The 17,878-nt window shown below is 43.3% G+C and overlaps 1 protein-coding gene across 1 annotated transcript in view; it reads right to left on the bottom strand.

Annotated features, from left to right (window-relative positions):
* Window positions 1-17,878, bottom strand: part of mei4 (meiosis-specific, MEI4 homolog (S. cerevisiae)) — a 64,524-nt gene that overhangs the window by 9,504 nt on the left and 37,142 nt on the right. The window contains exon 5 of the mRNA XM_069685349.1: window positions 13,505-13,518. Within this exon, the coding sequence (XP_069541450.1) occupies window positions 13,505-13,518 (14 nt within the window). The remainder of the gene's footprint in view (window positions 1-13,504; window positions 13,519-17,878) is intronic.

The raw sequence follows: 17,878 nt of genomic DNA, 5'->3' as shown, positions 1-17,878 counted from the left end.
CAACTGAGTCATTGTTTGGTCAATTAATGTCAGAAAATAATGAGAACTGCCCATCACACACCACAACCCAAAAACTGACTTCAGATGTCAAAAACAAACTGAATTTGTTGAATATCAAAATTGTTTCTTCTTTCACAAAGCTTTTGTTCTTTAGTGCCACTTCTTAGTGCGTGAAAAACAAGTTATAATATTGATCATTGTATCCATTAAAGGGAAGGATTCTCCAACAACACAGCAGTAAATCCCAACGACTAAAGAATCTCGTGTTTGATTTGTTAGCAGGTTGTTTGTGGATCATCAGCAGCTTCATAATGTAGAAAGTAGACAGTCTAAACTTTGGAGACTAACAGATTCTTCTTTTTAATATTCATTTTTAATATTAATCCTAAAACATTAGTATGGATCTGTCCTGTGATTGACAAGTGACCTGTCCAGGTGTAACCCCGCCTCTCGCTCAATGACAGCAGGGAGAGGCTCCAGGCTCCAGCCCCCAGCAACCCTGAACAGGATGGATGGATGGATGGATGGATGGATGGATGGATGGACGGAGGGACAGATGGATGGATGGATGGATGGATGGATGGATGGATGGATGGAGGGACAGATGGATGGATGGATGGATGGACGGAGGGACAGATGGATGGATGGATGGATGGATGGATGGATGGATGGATGGATGGATGGATGGACGGAGGGACAGATGGATGGATGGATGGATGGACGGAGGGACAGATGGATGGATGGATGGATGGATGGATGGATGGAGGGACAGATGGATGGATGGATGGATGGATGGATGGATGGAGGAACAGATGGATGGATGGATGGATGGATGGACGGAGGGACAGATGGATGGATGGATGGATGGACGGAGGAACAGATGGATGGATGGATGGATGGAGGAACAGATGGATGGATGGATGGATGGATGGATGGACGGAGGAACAGATGGATGGACGGATGGACTGTCCCAGATTACTCTAAATGAATGATCTTTTGGTTTGGAAGTGTTGAGCACAGAGCGATCGTGATCTGAAGATGTGACTGTGATGTTTGGGAACTTGTTCTGTTCTTTCTGGTGTTTTAGAGACTTAACAAGTAACTGACAAGATATTTATCTCTGATTGATTAATCATGACAACAATTATAGTTGGAGACCAAAGAAAGAAATAACAGCGGGACATTTTTGGATCCCTTGAATGTGTGAGATAAAAAGGTTCCTCTTTACTATCGCCTGACATTGTACTGTTAGTATTAACCAGAGCAATACATTGATCAGGCTGTAGTGTAGTGCAACGTGACACACAGGAACATAGAGATACAGAAAAGACAGCAATGAAGAACTTACACAGCAAAGTGTCCTTTCATTTTTAAAACCATGCAAACTTTGAACAATAAACTGCTCCATCGGGAGAAGAGATTGCTGCTCAAAGCTGAACATCATTTTTAACCTCTCTACAAACCTGAACAAACACTGAGCGCAACAAGAGGGCATCTGAAGATGTACGAGGAGGCACGGCGTCTACCACGGAGAACAAACTGCAGACAGACATCGTGCTTCAAAAGTCAGCACGACGATGGAAAATAAGGCTCGACAAATGTTTTCTTACATTTTTACCAAAGTATAAGAAAAGAAGAACTCAATATATCGTCTCCACAAAAACTCTGCATGGTCCGACTCATGCTGACACATCAAACAACACGATAACTCTGGCATTATATCTTTTAATTATGCTCATTCGTTTTGCCGAAACACCTCCATCCACAGTTGACGCTGAGCCGTGTGAGAAGATTATTTACTTTAATATGCGAGTTCTACAGATCATCACCTCTCTAAACAACCAGACCATCAGTTTTCTTTGACAACAACTTATTACAGCATCCAGGAGGTGGAGGTGGTTTATGTCAGTCCTGTTGGTGAGAAGGAGACCGGGATATTCTTACTTTAATCTGCAGCCTGTCAGGCAGCCACAAGCCCAAAGAATTTATGAAGCCATGAGGCGGCTTCAATGGACAGCAAAAATCAATAACTGGAACAAAAACCTAGTGGGAGCTGTGATGGAGCGTCTGAGGAGAAAATACACAAACAGTACAACTACTGGTCCACAAGCGAGGAGACGGAGAGGGTCACCTGAGAGGAACACTCTGACACCACACGGGACCTGCTGGCCTTCTCGTCATCTGTGCAACAAAACATGAAGTCTTCCATCTTCAGTTTACAGTCTGAGAGCTCAGATGATGATGATTCAACACCTCTCTGACACAGCATCACCTGAAAGGTAACATTAAACGTGACACGGCGGTTGTTTGCAGATTCTCTGTAAACAGAACTGTAAACACTGAGTCAGTGGTACCAGACAGGAGAAAACTGACTGTATCATTTAACCTTAATCCAATAACAAAAGGTATCTGCCATGAGGGCACGAGGGCGGAACGTTTGCATGTTACAGCAAACATTTGCATTGTGTTTAGCAGGTTGCTTTTTTCATTCCCTGGTTGCACGTGTTTCTTGCATGCTAATTGTTTGGATTGTTAGATTGTTCTGTACCAAACGGGTTAAGAGGTAAGTTATTGTCAATAAATGTTCAGCACGTTGATAAAAAAATGATTCCAACGTTAGAATAATTCTATTTGCCAAAGAGTCAGCCATTCAAACTCTAACGTTGTGATAAATCAAAGACCAAAATGCCTCTTAACGCTATCACCAACACAGCAATGAGACTTCTGTCGTAGCGTCAAGCTGTTAGGCTAGGTAGCTAGCTCCAGTGTCAAAAACACACGGCTTCTAATTCAACATGATATAGGGATGTTGCATTCAAATGACTTAGCAGCCAACAGTTACCATTTGTATGTAACCGGAGCTATCGTCTAGTCTAGTTGTTTGATACTGATGGAAATGACAGCCGATTCAGAATGTTCCAGAATGTTCCAGATCAATGGCAGCCATCTTGGTCGCTTATGGAAACGCCTCAGTGGCGGCCCATCGGACAGGTAAACGTTTGTGATCGGCCTGATCTGAATCCCATCGGGTGGAAATCTTGCCATGGTTACACTCTGCTGTTGTATCCAGTTCATTATTAATCACCCCATCAATTATATAAGCATTTAAGCATGTACGTCTTATATAAATAATACAAAGTAGTGACCAATCTGTCCCGGTCAGACTACTCGTCATACGACAGTGGTTCAAAATTCCAGAATATAGAGATAACATTTGGACTGTTGTCTATAAGCTTCTCACCTTTCAAGTATTGACTATTAAGATATAAATTAGTGGTAGTGAATCACTTCCACTAAAGACCTGTCTGCAGTAAGCAGGCTGCATGTTGGAAGGGTTCGTTTCCAGTGGCTGCAGAGTGTTTGTCATCCTTTGGTGGTGGGAGCCAAAGAACAACAGAGTGGAAGCAGAAGAAAAGAAGACAAACAGAAGTCAATAGAAAGGACACACTGATTCAGAGTTAACAACATTAGATGAAGTGATGTCAGGCCCATCTGCATGTGTCCTTTTCTAACTGAGAGGATGAAACAGCAGGACGGACTGATTGAGCTGTCTGTTGACTTGTTAGCGCTCCTCGGGGATCCGGCAGGCCGAAGGCTGACAGTGACAGCGTTCACTGCTGCCTTTTAATAATGCTGATAAACTACCAGCTCCCTCCGTGCCAGTGACAGGACAGCTTTTCACTTCCAGGCCAAGCCGCAAAGTCAAAACCAACTTCACCCTGGACATCAGTTTCCCCAGTGACAGACCTCGGCTAAAGGTGCGGCCGAGGTTGAGCGGAAGGTTATTTTTAAACGGGTTTCAAAGTGAGCGTGCTCAGGAGTTCTGGCTTTGATGCTTGGCAACAGGAAGCTGTTGAGTCTGTGAATATCTGCAGGAGGTTGCACCTGTAACACAGAGGCTCATGCCCTACAACTGTGTCCTCAGAAGGTGATAATTAGCTACCCAGAGAACGGGTTCATCACAAGTGAACACGCTCATCTGTGTGCATGGTGCAGCATGATCGCAGCTGCTGTTCGGAGCGTTTCAATTAGATTTCAGAGCCACTTTTTTATTATCTTCTGCATATGAAACACGCAGCAGATTCTTCAATACCAACAGCAGCAGTCTGTGGTACAAATGTGATTCATCATTACAACTATTCAAACTATCACTGTCATAAAAACAAAGGCATGTAGCAGCTGTAGAGTTGGTGGGGACCAAAGCAGAGCTAACAGTTCAGTAGTGAACACAAACATCGCTCCAGAGTGATGGTCAGATCTCTTTGGGTTGAGGAGTTACGGTTGTGTTTCTGTGAGTTTGTTCTGGCCGCACTTTCTGCCCCCTAGTGACCAAAAGTCACGAAGTACAGCTTTACTTGTTTTACTGGATATGAGCTGGTTTCATCCACAATGACGACGTTGTTTAACTATTTATAAGAACATTTTTCTTCATCTTTAGCCAAGTTATTGAATGGATCTGTGTCTGTCAGTAGGTTCTGAGTCTGTCAGTAGGTTCTGTGTCTGTCAGTAGGTTCTGAGTCTGTCAGTAGGTTCTGAGTCTGTCAGTAGGTTCTCCACTTTGGTTCAAACACACATTTCTCTTATTAAACGGATTGACATTAAAGTCAGCTGCAGTAAGCTGCACTTGCATCAGATATCTGTTTAAGGGACTCATAAATCTGCATTTGTATGCAGAATGTGTATAATTCCTTGTATGTGTAAACCTCCGATTCTCTAAAGGGATTACTGATGAAGCAACGCAAAAGAACTTTACTGATCAAAACCATTCGACAAGAAATGTCAGCAAATGGACCCAAACGCATCATATCACCATTTCATCTCTGTTGTTGCTGGCTTGTGAGTTTTTAAAGATACGTCATTAACATGAATTAAATTGACAGAAGAAAAGGACCTCAGAGTGAAGTGTTCGAGCATCTGACTAAAAGCAGTGTCAAACACTTCACAGGGTCAAAGAGGTCATGGTGCAACTGTCATCTCTACATAGTCGCTCAAAGTTTACGGTCATTACTTAGACTCTGACGACTGAAATGTAAGGCAGGAATAAAAGAAGAAGGTGCCTCAGTATTAAGACAGTGTGGAAATAAAAAGCACATCAACTTTTCAAAGTCCTGGACTCCTGTTAGGGAAGTCTCGTCAACAGCGCACCTTTAAGGAGCTCTGTTAATTACCTCTGCTGGGATTTGGAAATGTTTCAGGCCTTTTGTTCTGCAGAGAATCGGGACTCGGACGGTCGTAAGGGAGAAAACTCTGGATCTGTATGCAGCGAGGGAGCCTGAAGCTCCCTGACACAGATAACATCAGCTGCACTGAGATTATAAAGCTTCGCTCTGAATGGGATTTAATCGCCCATTTGATTGGACCTGGAGCTCGTTACTGTTCTGACTCGGTCACAGGAAACTGACGGAGGTAGAGTCACACGGACGGGTGGAAAGTTTCTCAAGTGGAAGAAAATACAAGAAAGAGGAGATCAGAGGACGGATACAAAGAACTGAAAACACCTCATTAAAAGTAACTTATTTTGACTAATTCTGCCTTTTGACATATTGTAATAAAAAGTTGTTGGGTTTTAAACTGTCGGTTTGACACGAAGTAAGTCGAAGATACCACTTGTGATTTGGGGCAAATTGTGATGAGCTTGTTCACAACTTTGTAACATTTTAGAGCAGAAAAAAATGTATTCATCATAAAAATGACCAACAGATGAATCAATAAAACAATCGTTCAGTGCATCCTTTAAAAAGATCAGAACATTCACAAATATTACATCACGTATTACTGAAGGGTGGTGTAGCAGTAGGGGAGACCGGGGCTGGTGGTCTCATGATTGGTTCTCACAGTGCACATTACTGCCCAACCAAAGGGCGCTTCATCACGTTCATATCAAACACGATCATTTCCATCTCGTCATTTTGTGGAGCACACACAAAATACTGAAGTGATTTTGATTTTACAATCAAACATTTGTTATAAAGTCGAAGGTAACAGCTTTCATTTGAGCCTCGTTTCTAAAACCACGTGGTAGCTCGCACAAGGTCAAGAGGTCAAGTGAGGACGGTTGTGTCACTGCCCTGGGGGCTGGTTGTCACACGTGACAGAAGCTGGAAAGATGCTAGGCTAAAAGTAGCCTACATAATATGGTTAAGAAGTAGCCGGTAAATTAATTAACAAGAATAAAAGCTTCCGTCTAATTCAGGAATGAGCACTGTAAGATTAATCATGAGTAATTCACACGATATATATATATATATATATTTTGTCACTTATTTTGAAGAATCTAAACAGGGTGTACCCCGCCCTTCACCCAATGGCAGCTGGGATAGGCTCCAGCCCCCCGCGACCCTGAACGGGAAAAGCGGTGTAGATAATGGATGGATGGATAAACACGTAACAGTACCTCATTGTTTCCGTTCAGTTCTGACTGTAAGTAGAATATTAGTAACACAACTAAATTAAGTAACAGTCTCAGTAATTCTCCACCGTAACACTTCTCACACACACACTTCAAATCTGTATACAGGGCAGGAACAACAAAATAAAACAGATTAAAAATAAAGTTGTGATTTAATAAATCATCAATCATGCATGAGATTCATAATGTCACAAAAAGTCGTCACATTTAAGCAGCTTGATCCGCTGAATGTTTGCCTTTTTTCCTCGATGAATAAATGATGACTGGATGATCAGATGGTTGTGTTCATCAGCTCCACACACAGAATGGCATCACACATTTACTCATATGCTGCAGATCAATGCAAATAAATCAATAAGATCACCTTTCTCAGAAACACACTCTGACACTTTCATGTGTAGCTGATTGATTGATTGATTGATTGATTGATTCTCTGTAGAACGGTAAAGGCACTCTGGGTACAGATGATTTGACCTCTTCAGCTTTGTGATTCACTTTGTGCTGCTTAGAATAAACCTCACATATCAGAGTGCTAATTACCCGAACCTTTTTACAGCTGATAAATGCTGCTAATTAGCTTTCAGCCCCCTCTGACTCACCAATTTACAGCTGTTTGTAACTCTGATGAAGTTACTTCAGAGTTGAGGACTGTTGCTTTATTTTGTCTACATGTTCTGACTTCATCGAGCTTTAAAAAGACAGACAGAAAATGGTAAAGGAGTAAGACACACAAAGAAAAAGGTAAAATGTCGAGGTAAATGGAAGGAGGAAGAAAGAAATAGGGCCATAAAACCTGAAGGAAGGAAGAAATCTGAGAGGTAAAGGTAGATAACAAGAGGAAAAGACCAGGCGACAGAGGAAGAGAAAGGAACCAAGAGCGAGGCAGTGAAAGTAGAGAGAGAGAGAGAGAGAGAGAGAGAGAGGGAGGGAGAGAGAGAGAGAGAGAGAGAGAGAGAGAGAGAGAGAGAGAGAGAGAGAGGGAGAGAGAGAGAGAGAGAGAGAGAGAGAGAGAGAGAGAGAGCGAGAGAGGGAGGGAGGGAGGGAGAAGCTGACAAAGAGTCCATAATGAAGCCATGCTCGGCGGGGAGTGTGAAGGGCAGTAATTTACTGATCAGAACAGAGATTGATTTGTCACCAGCGAGGAAGAGAAAGCCCACAGTGTGAGTGAGAAGCTTCAGCCCACTTCTCCTCAGAAACACTGTCAGTTAGCCCGCACACTGACTCCATCTAAATGTATAGAAGCTCGGCCCGTACCGACCCGGACCTCACAGAACCGGCAGGTCCAGTTTAAAGTTAAAGCAGACATGCAGGGATTCGACGTCTCTGAGAATTCAGTTACATTCAAGCTCTGATGGAGGCTGTTAACAATAAAATGATCAGCCTGAAGAAATCCTCCTCTGCTTTGTGTTATAAACAGCTTTCAGTAGCCGCCGCAGAGAGGCTCAAACCTGAGCGGCTAACTGGCCGGTTTGAGCGTCTGACAGCTGCAGTTGTCGATAAGACGTGGTGGGTGTTCATCACAGATGGCTGATCTGATATGACAGCTTCCTTTGGACTGAGAATGTGTGGATCGATGTGAAAATGTATCAGAAGCAATGATTCAGAAAAAAAGTCAGACTGTCACACACATCACAAATTCAGCGATGGAAGAATTTAGGGGGAGAAGGCCTCAGCTCGCTCATGTTTAACGAGGTTTGTCTTTACAAATCACACACTGGGAAGCACTACATTTAAATACCAACGATGTCATAATGGACGTCTCGTTTTTTACGAACTCGCAATGCCGCTGCGTCATGTTGGAGGAAGTAAATCTCTTAAAATATCTGCACCAAAAAGTCCACAAATCCACACCTAAAAGAACAGTTTGTCTGTGCGACAGCTTAAAAAGACCCATATTTACTTCTATAGTTGGGTGGAGACCTCTGGTGGCCATAGTTAACATAATCTGAGAAAAGTCAGGTGACTTTTGGTGGAGTATAAAGACCGATAAAGTGGGTTTGGGGAGGTGGATGGGTCAAACACACAGAGGAAATCACACAGAGGAAATCCAGGAGGAAGCCCAGGAGACAAACTATAATGTAATAATGTTTTTTTTTTTTGTTTGTTTGTTTTTTTTTTTTTTATATATATATATATATATATATATATATTTTGATCTTTATTTTTTACCCTCTGTGTGCTGATTCTTTCCTATTGTATTGTACTGTATAAGCTGCTGGAGACTGAATTTCCCAGAGGGAGTCATCCCAAAGGGATCAATAAAGTTGAGTCTAAGTCTAAGTCTAAGTCTAACTAGCAGGAATATTTAATTACAAACGTTCTCTTTTTTCTAAACCTCCGTGAGTAGTTCTGATGCCTGAAAGTAACCAAACGGAGGCTGCAGGTTACTGTGAGTTTGTCGTGGGTTGGTCCTTCAATTGGAAATGCTGGGAGCAAAGATGTTGGCTTACATCAAGTCAGAGGTACGTCTGTCTTACCGGAGCTGTTGCATTGAAATTGCAATTGGAAAGATTTTTGTTTTTGGACGGGTTGAAAGAAATCCCAGACCGGAACTCTCTTTTGAAATATCCCATGGAAGTTGAATTTACTGTTGAGTGTCTCGGTTGCTCTTCGGTTGAGTTGCTTTGGGTTGTAGTTAAGTTTCTCGGGACCTTTGTGCAGTTGACTTATAAAAAAAAGATATTGACTCACAAACCCTGACTCCAGTATTGTTGGGCTGTGAACCTGACACCTGGCACATGGTCAAACCGTGACAAGTAAACACTCTTGTTGTGGTCGTATGGGTTGTTTTGGTTTTCTGTTGAGAAACATGTTAAAAGCAGTTAGTAAAACGTGTGGTAAAGGGCTGTTACAAAAGGAGTAACTGTTCACTACAAGCTACAAAAAAAACTAATCAAGCAGAAAGTAATCTTCATTTCTCGTCAAACATTTTGGGCAGCAAAAATGTTGCTTTTCTAGCACACAGAAATGGGGTCAAATATGAAAGTGAGCCTTTTGGGTAAAACTTCTTCAGATGAAAGACAGTTTAAGGCCGTGTGTCCTCCCTCAGACAGGCTGGTTACACATCAGTCGTATGAAACTCCTTCTCAAACACTCCTTTTGAAGTGCAGCGTAAAAACAATTCCTGTTGCTCCTCCACTGAAGACACCGTGACAGCACTGTGCTTCAGGCTTACATACAACACGACCACACACACCGCCCTCCCCGCCCGCTTGCCCACAGCAGACAACAACTCCCAGGAATTGATTTTTCTTGCCTCTGTCTTGTAGAAACGTCCTCTCACAGGCTTTTATTTTTTCCCCTGACCATCTCTTTCAAGGCGTTCTGACAATCCACTGATTCAACCGACAGAAAATCGATCCAATCTCATCTAAGTCGGCGTTCTCTCGGCTCATATCTTGACATCTTGACTGCCTGGAGGAGGTGGAGGAACACAGGTTTGTCTGTTTCACACACACACATGCGCACACACACACACGCGCACACACACACACACAGAAAGAAGGACGGCATCTGGTTGTTTTCTGGAGGTTTATCTCAGTATCAGGAACCCAGGAAAGGTCCACTGGGTCGGGTGATTATTTTCTTTTTTGTTAAATGGTCTGATGAAGCGCTGACAGTCGCAGAGAGGAGGTCGCGTCTGTCACATCTGATCTGACAGCTCCATTCTTACAGCGTTCACCAACTTAGACGGTGTGATAGAGCAGAGAGCTGACAGAAGAAGTCCACCTTTGCCCTGAGAACTCAAAGTCCTCTTCCTCTTTCCTCTAACTAAGTCTGCTCTGCCTTCCCACCAGTCCTTCCATCTTCACTGAAGGTGTGTTGGCCTCAGTAAAGACACTCTATCAACAGCCAAGATTAAACTCAGACTCCAGACGTTCTCTTTGTTATATTACTTACAGAGAGCCAACATGAATCCACCGTGAGACAGAAACACTTCCTGTAACAGGCAGAAACCTCGAGCAGAACCAGACTCACTGGTTTGCCATCTTCTGTTTGTATAACTGTGAATGCAGCATCACTCTCGGTTCAGCACAAGCCATGATCATCTAAACGTTATTCTTTATCTAATTAGCCATAAACTCTGGTGACTAAAAAAAAACATGGCTGACTCAGCAACTGAGTCAAATTGATTAGCTGGACGATATTTTGGGGGTTAGGGTAAATTTAACTACGTCATTTTGGGCATAAACCCAACTTAACTGTGACTGGTCCACAATGTAAACATCATCTTCCATGCCAACTTGTTATGAGTTCAGTTGGGGTGATATTAAGGAAGCTTTTAGGTATTAGAGGAAACGGCCAAACTACCCCTGTGTTTGAATTAGACAGACCAAGTGTCAAACCTCAGGTGGAGCTGGCAGCAGAAGGAAAGAAACTGTCCTGATGGACCGCAGCCTCTTGCCTGAGGGGAGGGTCTCAAAGAGACTGTGTCCGGGGTGAGAGGGGTACACCTGGAGGTGTACAGGTCCTGGAGAGATGGCAGATTGCAGCCAATCTTGTCCTTGTCCTTGGCATTGGTAGCAGCGTACCAGACGGTGACGGTGATAAAGGCGATCACAACAGGGCCCTAAGTCTCTAACTAGACTCTTCTCCTCTGCAGTCCCCCGGTGGTGGAATGAGTTACCAAATTCCATTCGGCCCTTGCACACCTTGTGCACTGGCTGTCTGCACCTGTGTCCGATCGCACTTGAAGCTGTTGGTTGGCACTTTGTTCCCTCCTGTCTTGATCGTTGCTTGTGTTGGAATAACTCTCAGATGCTTTGGACAAAAGCGTCTGCTGAATGAAATTGTAACATTGTTGTAACATTGATGGAGCAGCTGAGGATGGACTCAATGATGGCGGTGTAGAAGTGCACCATCATCGTCTTTGGCAGGTTGAACTTCTTCAGCTGTCGCAGGAAGTACATCCTCTGCTGTCCCTTTGTGATGAGGGAGGTCCCCAGGAAGCAGAAAGACTCCACAATGGACACAGTGAAGTGACTGATGGTGATGGGGGTGGGGGGCTGCGTTCCTCCTAAAGTCCACAACCATCTCCACTGTCTTCAGAGCATTAAGCTCCAGGTTGCTATCATCACACCAGGTCACCAGGTGGTCAGCCTCCCACCTGTAGGCAGACTCGTCCCCACCAGAGATGAGTCCAATGAGGGGGGTGTCGTCCACGAACTTCCTGGCTGATGATGGTCCCCAGGAAGCAGACAGACTCCACAGTGGAAACAGTGGAGTGACTGATGGTGATGGGGGCGGGGGGGCTGCGTTCCTCCTAAAATCCACAACCATCTCCACTGTCACCAGGTGGTCAGCCTCCCACCTGTCGGCAGACTTGTAACAGTGCTTTTAATACACATATTGAAATGACCCATAAAACAGGTGGATGAAGCCCACCTGCTGATTGTTACCTTGGACACACTGATCAGCAGGCGTCAGGTGCTCCACATTTCAGGTTTACTGTTATTATTTGTAAAATAACTAAAAATCCTGCTTTGTTCAACCTTTCCTACTCCAACCTCTTCTTCTCTGTTGTGTTTGCTTTATATTACATTGATCTATGAAGCTTTACTTTGTGTTTTCTTTTGAATTCAAAGAGCAGATGACGTGACATCATTTTGCTTTCAAGGTAAAAGAAATCAGATGAAATTACAGGGAGAGGCCCAGAGAGGAGGGGGATCAAAGAGTCCCAACAACACTTCTACATGAGCACTTTCACTGTAAGATGATCGTCTTTAATGCAACAAACAGAAGTCGATTTTAGAGACAGTAAATGAAAGACTCAGAGGGTGACTGACTGCAGACGATGTTATAAACCTGTTCTGTACGTCTGTGCTGAGTTTCCGTGCAGGACTCGGAGCGTCACAGTTTGACAGAGACTCCCAGGTTTGGTTTGAAAAAGCGACTTTGATCAACCAGCCTCATTTTCCTTCTTGGTCAGACTCTAATGAGAGCCGAGCGCTGTGAGGATAGAGGACAGCTTTGATCCTCAGCTAATTGTCCATCAAGTTTTTTTCTGTATTTCCCTTAAATCTGACGGTGGACGGGGACAAAGCTGGGCTCACCACGCCGAGAGGTCATATCACAGAAAGTGCTGCGTGTCTGACGCCTAGTTATTTCTTACAGAGGAAAACTGGCAGCGAATACACGTCTACGACATGAAGAGTGGTTCTTCAACCATATAAATACAAACTGAGAGCCTGCTTGTGCAGCTTTTTAACTTATTAACACTTTCTTAATTTACGTGGATGAAACAGATTTTTCTCTGTGTCCATCCATAGTTTATTTTGAGTCATATCTGCTGTATGACTCAGCCGTGCGCTGAAATGACTCGTTTAGTCATTAATTTGTTGATTAACATAATATTGTCAGCCACTCTGTGCTCTCTGATCCAGTCATGGCTGACAGTGAGGTCAGCTAAAGCACTTTAAAACCAGACGGATGTAATGTTGGCTTAAAACCTGCCCTGCTGCCGTCCGCTGTGCCCGACTCCTCGGCTGGAGGTGGGGGCTTTGTAATCACGACGTGACCATGGTAGAGGGCTGCTTGCTTTATGAGATTCAGCCATCGGTAACGGACAGCGGCACGGTCAATAAGGCAGCGACTAACAACTTTTTAGATTACTGATTAATCGACTAATCAGATAATGAACTGCACAACGACTTAATGGCTCTTATTTGGCTCTCAGCTGTTTTGCATGAACTCTCAGCAGAGATAGTAAGGATGTGAGATGGCTCACCCCTCAGCAAACTCAGCTCTGGGAAACATGTTATGTCCGCGCAGAGCATGAACACCACACGATGATGTAACCAACAAAGATTAAATTCGTTGGCAACTTATTTGTCATCAATTTTTTGCAGACAATGCCGACTAATCGTTGCACCCTAATTGTCAACTGCACAGACCCTAGAATTCAGCACATTCAGCAGCTAACGAGCAACATATTGTGTTGGTGGAGACTAAAAACAGAGCTAAAAGCAGTGGACTGTGTTCAGACCAAAAGAGAAGCAAGTTCTCCTTAAAATACTTTGTTTGACAGCCTGAACATTCCAATATTTTAGATGCGTCAAACACGGAGCGCCGCAGTGTCTGAGCAGCTCGGTTAACCTCCCCTCCTCCTCCTGAGCTGTGTCTGATGAACTCTCCTGCTGCTTCCAGCTCCTTGAGGCTGACCAGTGCCCGGTTTCATGAGCTGTTAGCTCGGATCAGTACCAGGACTTCTCTGATGGACACCAACTACCGGAGCTGCTTTTGTAGGCAAAACAGAGACATGACTACAGAATTCAGACTGCTTCGTAACCAGTTAAAAACTCCTTATAGTCGGTAAAGAGGTATTTTTTAGGAAAATGCCTTTTGTGAAACTGAAAGTTTGAACATAACTTAACTGTAAACTTACTGATGCTGCTTTAGTGGATGACTGTAAGGTCGTTACAGCTGCTTCCTCTCCTTGATACCTTTGTTTTTAGCTACAAAACACTTCAAAATGTTGTTGAATTTTGGCGCTCTTTCCGTCTTGTCTTTATTTAAATTGATTTTCTGAAGTATCACAGAAGCCACACTCGAACACATTGGTGATTGTCATTCTCCTTTGCTGCTGTGGAGCCTGTTTAAGTTGTGAAAGTTAAATACTTAAGTGGATTTTGTGAATAAATAAAGTGGTAAACAGCCTCTGTCTCTGCACAGTCACAGTTTGGATTCTAGTGCTTCTGGAAATTCTGCCAACATTAATTTCGTTCTGGGCCAAATTCCTGCTCTTTAAATGTACTTGGAAACGATGCAGAATGGTCCAAATATTGGCTCAATTAATTTCACATTTTCTCCAGCAATGACGGCCAAAGTTTAGCTGCTTTGCAGAATTAATATAGCTGCTAAACTACAGTGTGTGCATGTCTGTACTACACAGCATTTTGGATGATATAAGTTAGCTGTTAGCAGATTTGTAGGCCAGACAGATTGTAGCTCAAGCTAAAATGCCAACGACATTATGACTCTAAATGTGAAGTGCTGTTAGCTATTATTCAAGACGCCTCAGAATGCTTTAGCTTGCATTTATGTGGGGCTCGTCTGACTTTAACTAATGTTCCCGTGCATTACAAGAGTCAGCGAGAGAGAAAGAAGCAGTATATCTTTACTGCCTGAGGTCTTGTCTGCAGAAATGAACCGTAATGTGATTAGAAGGCCATAATCATAAAACCATTATAATGCAATGTGTTTTCTGTCCATCCAAATGCACAGGATGCACATGACAAGTACAGTGGTAGAGCAGTCGATTGTTTTACAGAGAGCGGAGACAGGCGAGCGCGGTGGGAGGAAGATGACAGATAAAGACGGAGACAACGGGCAACAGTGGAGCCAAAGAATGCTAATTAATTAAACCGTCACCACAGACGCCACCGGAGCTGTCTCACTGAAGATGTTAGAGGAACAGAAGAGTCCCCAGAAGATGCAAGAAAATACTAAAGTGACAAGAGAGGAGTTTTTCTTCAGATTTTACACCTAACTACATCACTGCGCCTGCTGCTTGTGTGACAACAGTTATTATAAGTTTAACGGGACATCTCGATTAGAAAGCCTCGACTAAGGCTAAAAATAACCCTTGTTTTAACATTATTCAGCAGTAAATCAAGTAAAAGTTGCCCATGGTGTCTCACGGCAGTTAGCAGAAAATGAATGCATGACAGAACTATTATTATTGGTGTCCTCAATTACTTGAAAAAAACACAACTAAAGGGCCGGCTAACTGATGTGGGCACAAAGGGCAGGATCAGACCTCACATTAGCATGTTCTCTTCCTGAAATGAATCCTGAAATCACATTTCTGACCATTGAGGAGTGAAATCAGGACAAACACTGACACATGTGGCTAACACTGAGTTTGGGGTTTGGTTTCAGCTCCATATCTACTTGATGAAGTCGACAAAAAGTTTGTATTTTCAGTTAGAAATGTGAGTGCTATGCAGACTCTCACTTTTTAAACTACATCACATTGTAGCAGTTTGACCAAGTTTTAGGGCTGCTGGCAGGTATTTCAACCGACCATAACCAGCACAAGGATCCCTCAGTTCTTCTCACAGACAAAGTAGTACCCAGCTATGCTGAAGAGAATATGCACATTAAACAATCCACAAGAAACAAAGAGGAAATTCAAGCAACGTTTAGTAAAGGCAATATAAAGAAACAGAAGCAAAAGCAAACTATTTCCACAGAGAGTGAGCCCTCTTCCTAGCTCCCAACTCTTTGGCAAAGGTTCAGTCAATTCCACCCAGAGTGAGCCCTCTCACCCTTTGAAACTCTTTGATTAAACAAACCCTCCTCCAGCGCAGCAGGAGTTAACTCCGGTATCGGCAGTGAGGATGGTCCTGTACGCGTGGTTTTGGGGAGTTCCTCACGGGAGAGTCCAGAGACGGTGCGTCCAAAGGGAGACGAGCCAGCTCCAAGGGATTTGGCTGAAGGCTGATCTGATTGGCTCTTACAAACACAAGCACACAAGCTTCCCTCGAGTTCAACAATTCATCTCAAACCCATGCACATCTTTGATTGACTTTGTGTAATTCTAAACACCTTACTGGTAGTGAAATGTTAGGCATGGTGAGTCTGCAGCCACTCCAGCTGAAGTACACGCCATCAGATAATGTCCTCTGAGACTTGCATCTGTGTGTCTGCAGCTTTATCAGCCTCCTGATGATGAACTGATTGACACACAATGGTTCCCCTCTTGCTTCTGTCTCTGTATCAGAACCATCTCATTTTACTGCTGACTACACTCACCACGGCAGCCTCCTCCCCTGCCGCCTGCCCTCACTCACACAGAGCTGTAGAGCAGGAGGAAAACTAAAGCAGTGTCGTCATCATTGGTTTTTTCCCTGCGAAGGTGTGTTATTGGATTTCTGTCTCCCCTGAGGGCCGGGGCAGAGCTGGTGAGTAAGGATAAAAAGAAGCAGAGATGCACTGACGAAGCTCTTTGTAGCAACTGGAGCTGAGAGGAGGGCTGTTTGTAATCCTCGGTGTGAACATAAGGGCGCTCCTCTGACTGAGCTGGGACCTGACAGCTCTCACTGATCATGTTAGCGGTGAAAAGAAGTTTTACTTCATTTAATATCTATCTATCCTCACATTACTCCAGCTGCTGGACACAGCAGATATTCACCTGTCAACAGATGTGACGTCCGACTCTGTTAAAGCTCCTGAAACGTCGGCCCCTTTGATGTGATGAGTTTGATTTCCTGCTATCAAAAGACAATCAAAGCACTCTGATGCTGAGAAGACTTTAAACATCCAGATTAGCAAGATGTACCCTCAAAGCAAACATGTTGAGTATAAGATGCAGAACATGAGACGCTCAGCCAACGATCAAAACCAAACCATGAAGGAGGGAGATAAACACTTCATGTTCTTAACTATTTTAATTCAATTCAGCTTCAACCGGAGCAGTTTCCTGCACAGGAGTGTTACGGCCACGTGTAAGAGAAGAAAGGAAAAGGAGGAAGATTTTAAACACTTCCATTTTTGGAATAAAGTCCAGATGTCCTGAACGAAGTAGCAATTTTCAGTATAGAGGACAGTTAAATATGTACTGGTCCAGGAATAACATGAATAAAAAATTTATGTAAGCATTTATTTTATTTTTTCATTTTGAGAATTGCAACTTTATAGTTCTAATTTATTTATTTAGATTATTTAGATTTATAAGATTTTTTTTGGCCTTTAATGCCTTTACTGAGAGAGAGGGCGGTGGATAGTGATGGAAACAGGGTTAGAGAGATTGGGGGATAACACGCGACACGGGGCCGAGGCTGGGAGTCGAGCCCGGGGCCGCCCTGTTGTAGCCTCTGTCCATGAGCCGCTGATTTAACCGCTGAGGTAAACCAACGGCCATCAAATCATATTTAGACTTTGTTCCCAACAGTTCAACTTCACTGTCACTATTCTGACTCATTTTTAAAACGCATAAATATATAGAGAGAGATTTATTCTTTCCTTTGCTTGGCTCCATTTTTGTAAGTGACTTTATTCCTGACATTTAGACAATAAATGCATTTGATTGTTATTGTTCTAACACACTCTGCCACAGTTTCCCCACTACAGGATGGAAGAGTCTGAAATGTGATTTTTCCGTCTCACACAGAGACGTTAACTATCCACAGAACACCTGCCGTTTAGCATCAAAACAATCAATCTGAAGAGACACCTGTTAGCGTTTCACTCGAGTGAGACAGTTACACAAACACGCAGAAATAACACCTTTCATCCTGTGTGGGATTTTACATCCCCGTTAAAGGTAGTCTCACAGAGACATGAAGCACAGAAACAAAGACCAACACAGGAAGTACAGAAACATAACAGGACAACAAGACAAACTAACATACAGAGAATAACATTCAAATGGATTCATATGGACTGTGTGTGTTTATTCCACCTTTGTTGTTTCTAAAAAAAGTGGACAGATGGAGGACGGCTCCTCCCGCTGTGGCTCAGCAGGTA

Source organism: Semicossyphus pulcher, unplaced genomic scaffold (genome assembly GCF_022749685.1).
Source record: "Semicossyphus pulcher isolate SPU_LCO1_2020_fin unplaced genomic scaffold, fSemPul1.0.p SCAF_11, whole genome shotgun sequence".
Classification (NCBI taxonomy): domain Eukaryota; kingdom Metazoa; phylum Chordata; class Actinopteri; order Labriformes; family Labridae; genus Semicossyphus; species Semicossyphus pulcher.
The sequence above is the reverse complement of the archived record's forward strand: the minus strand, read 5'-3'. Positions and strand labels throughout refer to the sequence as shown.